Raw genomic sequence first — 5665 nt, forward strand, 5'->3', positions numbered from 1 at the left:
CTCTCCCTCCTCCGCCACCGCCTCCACCGCCCTCTCCTCCTCCCCAACCGCCGTCTCCATTCCGTCGACATCACCGATCCCACCTTCATCATCTTCGCCTCCAACACCGGCGTCGGCAAAACCCTAGTTTCCACCGGCATCGCAAACTCCGTCCTCTCCTCCTCTTCACCTTCCTCCTTCCTCTACTTGAAGCCTATCCAGACAGGATTCCCTCACGACTCCGACTCTCGCTTCGTCTACCGCAAAACCTCGGACCTCTTCCGCCGCCGGTTGAACGACCCCCTATCTGTCCTCTTCGCCTCGAATCACGCGATTAGGGCTTCGATTCCGGCGAGGGAGGAGATTCTAGGGTTAGGATCGGCGGAGGGTGAAGAAGAGGTCGCGGAGGAGAGGGGTTTGTGTTCGTTTGAAGAAACTCGAGTTGGGGGAGCTGAGAGCGAGGGTTTGAGGTTTAGGTTGGATTGTAAGACGATTTTTGCATGGAAGGCGGCGGTTTCACCGCATTTGGCGGTGGAGATGGAAGGGATGGAGGTTGATGATTTGATGTTGAGGGGAATGGTTGCGAAATGCTTGGAATCTTGGTCTGGAGGGTTATTGAGACTGCTGGTGGTGTTGCGAGTCCAGGGCCTTCGGGTACTCTTCAATGTGATTTGTATAGGTGAGGATCTTCTCTTTTATTTGATATTCGGCGTGGTACTCAACGGAAAATTGATAATTTTTATGATTTACTGTCCCTTTGACATTACGTTGGGTGCTCATTAACTCTTGTTCTGCATATGAGTAGTCCATTGCTATTTTTGGTATTATAACATATTGTAATAGCCAATAAGCAACATGGCCTATTGTTGTGAAGGAAGACTAGCTTCATAATCATTCAATTGAACTATGGCCACTAAATGATGTTCAATTGAACTATGGCCACTAAATGATGTTCATAAGCTCTAGCATATGTGGGAATAATGGTCTGATGTTGAGCATGAAGAAAATGCATTTCTTTTTGATCGACTGCAGTAATTTACAATCAGCGCCATCAGTATTGAAAACCAGGAATTTATATTCCTTTGTAAGTTGGTACCTTCAGAAATGTGCTTCTCTTTCCTGCAATATCAAACAATTCTTAACCTGATTGGTTTCTGTAACTATACCTATGCGTGTTCCCATGCCAGGTCTTTCAGGTTACCTGTTATCCTTGTTGGGGACGGCCATTTGGGGGGCATATCAGCAACTATATCTGCTTATGAGAGCTTAAAGATTAGAGGATATGATGTTATAGCCGTTGTTTTAGCAGATCATGGCTTGTCAAATGAGGTTTCGCTAATGTCTTACTTGAGAAAGAGGTGATCTTGGTTTCTTTTGATTGACTCATTTTCACATCATTCTTCATATGGTATAGTTACTCTTTATGGTAGACAACTGGTCTTTCTGTTTCATATGCAAAGAGGTATATAGGAGAGAACCTAATTTACTATATACCAACGACACTCTTAAAGTGTTAATTTATTGGACAATTTATCATCTAGCTATGATTTACAACATACGTCCACAATTAAAAATTGGTGGGCCATTAGACATGGCATTTATGTCCATTTGTATTTGTACATGAACTTTATTTGCCTTAAAGTATTTAAAGTACGTTTTTTCTTTTTGAGAAATGCTTCTAGAGGTACAAGCTCTAGTGCGAGGAGAAGGAAATCTCCATCCTAGGGACGAGAAGAAGCTCCCACGAAGATAGGGGGAAAAAAATCTCAGACTGGAGGAAAGACCTATTGCTGCAAATCATATCAAAGAGGCCTTCATGCCTGTTGGACTTGAACCATTCTATCTGCACTGGTGTCTCCTTGCATGTTAATTTGGAAATTCTCGTCTACTGCTGTAGATGGGGAAATTTGAACCCACAACCTCTCACAAGGGGAAAGAAGTGGTGATGCTACCTGCGCTCTTCACTTGTTTGTGAGAGGAAAGAAGTGGTGATACTGCCTGAGCTCTTCACTTGCGTCACCCTTTTGGCAACACTAGATATTTTATACATCGGTTTGCTATTTTAGTTACATAATGGGAATAAAACAACAAAGCAGATATATGTATGTGCCAAATATACATATATTTGAAACCTACACACATATCCATCCATCTTCTCATGCTAAAATATAGGAGGTTTACTATCTCTTGGCAGAGGGGAGGCATATTGGGGCCAAATGGGCCCCGCCTTGCCCCCCTCCCCCCAATCCCCCAAAAAAATGGGAAAAATAATAGCTGTCATTTGCTAATAATTATTTGTAAGAATTACATTGCATAAAGTACCTTGCTTTTACAGCAAGCATCCTTTGGCAGCTCAACTCTATATTACAATGGTAGCACCTCAGTTGGGTCCTTGAGCCTCATGTTGGACTGCTGAGCATATAATATTGATTTGTTCATGAGACAAATAATGAACATACAAATCATTCAGTGCTAAATGAGGAAAGAAGTTGTAGGAGAAAACGGATACTGACTTATGGTTCTTTTAGATGGAATAAAGATTACAAGTGGCGATGAATAAAGGCATGCTATCTTTTAAAGAATAAATTACTTCTTAAAAATAATTACTCCTTAAAATACAGAATATTCATAATATCAATTTTTTTTATTTTTCAGTTTCATCTAGAGTAAACTTTGATCAAATGTTCCCCATATTTGGCAGTTTCTGATTAGCAAAACTATCTAGAATGAACTAAAAACTATCTAGAATGAACTCTAAATTCCGAATAAAAGTAAGGTGACAGAAAAGCAAAATAACTGACAAAAGACACTGGAATCTTTATAAAAAGACACTGGAAACTATAAAAGGCTTTCTGAAAATATGAATAATTTTTTGGTCCATTATGAGATAACCCCATGTAATGGTGTTTAGATGCTAATCAATGGTGTTAAATAAATTATATATTGTCATGTTTAATTATTTTTTGGACCCCCCATCCCAAAAATTCCTGGTCCCGCAACTGTCTCCTGGGGTCCTTTTCTATGGAAGAGCATGTATGGCATTTACATATGTATGAATTACATTTTTCTAAGGTCTCTTTCTCCCTTGATTGAGCCCTCAGTTACAAAATTTTTATTATGCATATTCATTTGTTATGCCTCTGGTGTAGTGCAATTACCGTTAATTATTTATCACTTTTATGATGGCCACTTCTAATGCCCCGACGTCCTTTACAGCCAAAGATTCTATTACGTACTCATCTCTAATTAATTTGGTTTGCGGTTTGTATGCCGGATCCATAATTGATAGTATGTTGAATTTATATAATTGATCCAGATTTCTTATTATCTGATTTATGCTTCTAGTGTGGATGTGCTTGTTCTGCCACCTATACCACAAGATCCCTCAAACAACTTGGTCGACTGGTTTTGTGGATCTAGCAACATATTCGATTCTCTTCGGGAGATAATGTCTTCTTCGTATTTGACGAAGATCCAAAGATTACACGACATGCGGAGAAAGGCAGGGAGAATTTTGTGGTGGCCATTTACTCAGCACAATTTTGTTCCTGAAGAAACTATTACAGTGATAGACTCGCGTTATGGTGAGAACTTTGCAGTACATAAGGTTTGTGTAAAAACCTTTTAGAATTGTCTGATTCTTATATTTATTTGGAAAATATTAGATATGGTGACGGTTCTGTAGATTGTATTGAATGATTGTACACATGTTTCTCAACAACTATTGGTTTCATGATATTATGTCTAGGATCTATATTTCACCGTCTTCTTTCATAATGCGCAATCCACATATCTTCTTTAGTACAATGATGCCTTGTCATTAATAATGTTTTGGACTTGATTCTTTCTTTAGGTCTGCAATAATAGGGAGATGATTGTTCCACAGTTTGATGCCTGTGCTAGTTGGTGGACTCAAGGGCCTGATGCTACTTTGCAGGTAAGTTCTTATATGGAACATCTTTCGGCGTCATTTAGCCTCTGTTGGTCAAATAAATACTTAGAGGTGTTTTCCATTTTATTATTTAATGGTCAGTAACAAGTTACAATCTTTAGGTTAAATGTTTCTAGAAATCCTGGTTAATTTCTTGGTTTGAAGCTCGTCCATATTGTTAGATGGCCACTAAATTGAACAATGAGAGCAAATAACAGATATAAAACACAAAGTATTGACACCTGAAAAGTTTATCCTTGCATCTTTTTCCGTGATGGTTGCAAACTTTTTATATCTTTTTTTACAAATGATTTCGATACTTTTGCCACATCCAACCTAATATTCTGTCTGGTAGTCAATTTATTATTTTACATATTGAAAACAAAAGGACCATCTTAGAGCAATAGTAGTGAGCCAAGTAGCAGTGAGGAATATGCTCTACCTTTATGTGAATTTTTATCCCTGTTTGTCAACTGAATTGATGTTTTAACTTTTAAGGTTTATGAATATTACTGGTTGCTTAACTTTGTGACTTTACCTCAAGGTTTAGAACCAACCCATGCCTCTGTTTGCGCAACTGCCTTATCATGCTCTTTGGTTTCTACCAAGACTAGAGAATGTTTGGAGACCTACTTTTTTTGACTTATAAGCATGTTTGCATGTTTTCACTTATAAGAATCCAAAATCATGTTTGGTAAACTTTACTTATTTACTTCTTTTAAGTCATAAGGAGGAAAAAGAAGAAGATGGGATTTTCCAACTTATTCTTTTGGCACTTGAGATTTACTTATTGAGGTTAAAAGACTAGTTTGCCTTCTAACAAAGTAACAACAAGTAATTAGTAACTCATAAGGTTTCATAAAATAAGTATTAGCTAAACATGCCCTAAAAGGCTCATGCACTGTATTTTTTCATGTTTGCTTAGACTCATTTGCGTCTCTAATCCCTAAGCTCACCAAAAAATTAAGGAAATATAGTTCTGAGTGGCTACAATCGGATTTATGAATTTCCTTTGAGCCAAGTGAAAAACAGTGTTCATAATTATCTTCAAGTCTGCAGATGGGGTGGGGAGTGGGCATGTTTGCTCCCCTTACTCCACCTTTTTTCTTTCTAGTTCTCGGTCTCAGGTAGAACATACCAAGAGATGAAGAACATGGGAAATCATGTAGATTGCTATCTGTGCATATGGTGCAGCAAGAAAAAATTGCATCAGTGTGCATAGTTTAGAATTTGCATGAGAATGCATTTCCTTTTATTATCTGTACAATAGAAGTAAAGGCAATTTATGGCAAATGTAGCATTATCTTGATTATTTTCGCTTGAGATCATGAAATACAAATGAAACATCTATAAGCTAATTTGTTTTTGCAAGGCAGTTGCGGAAATACTAGACTTCAAAGCAAGTATTTTATTTTCACATAGTATTGGAAAAGTAAAATTTCCATCTTCAGATTACTAAACAACGTGGTAGTTTGGCATGCAGATTATGAGGAATCTAGAATCAAGCCAGCTTCGATTATCCTGATAATTAAATTAATAAATTGCTTTTGTTCTATGTGAATGTTGATCAAGCATTTTAGTTCTATTTTCAGCAAGAATGTACTTGCCTGATGTGTATGTTCACGGTGGTTTCTCTGTTAGGTGGTTTCAGATTGAGCTTGCGAGAGAGATGGGCTATTCTGCTGCAAGGTATGGGCATGTGATGTTTCCCGAGAATGTGTATGAACCTGCTCTTAAGTGTGCAGAACTTTTGCT

The 5665-nt window shown here is 38.0% G+C and overlaps 1 protein-coding gene across 1 annotated transcript in view; it reads left to right on the forward strand.

Moving 5' to 3' along the window:
* The window catches only part of LOC109842617 (bifunctional dethiobiotin synthetase/7,8-diamino-pelargonic acid aminotransferase, mitochondrial), a gene marked incomplete at its 5' end in the record, with an annotated part of 16743 nt that continues 11078 nt past the window's right edge, over positions 1 to 5665 (forward strand). The window contains 6 exon segments of the mRNA XM_020411468.1: positions 1 to 577; positions 580 to 658; positions 1167 to 1337; positions 3325 to 3586; positions 3833 to 3916; positions 5562 to 5665. The exon segment at positions 5562 to 5665 is cut by the window's right edge and continues 11 nt beyond it. Of these exon segments, the coding sequence (XP_020267057.1) occupies positions 1 to 577; positions 580 to 658; positions 1167 to 1337; positions 3325 to 3586; positions 3833 to 3916; positions 5562 to 5665 (1277 nt within the window).

This window comes from Asparagus officinalis, chromosome 5 (assembly GCF_001876935.1).
Source record: "Asparagus officinalis chromosome 5, Aspof.V1, whole genome shotgun sequence".
In the NCBI taxonomy this organism is placed as follows: domain Eukaryota; kingdom Viridiplantae; phylum Streptophyta; class Magnoliopsida; order Asparagales; family Asparagaceae; genus Asparagus; species Asparagus officinalis.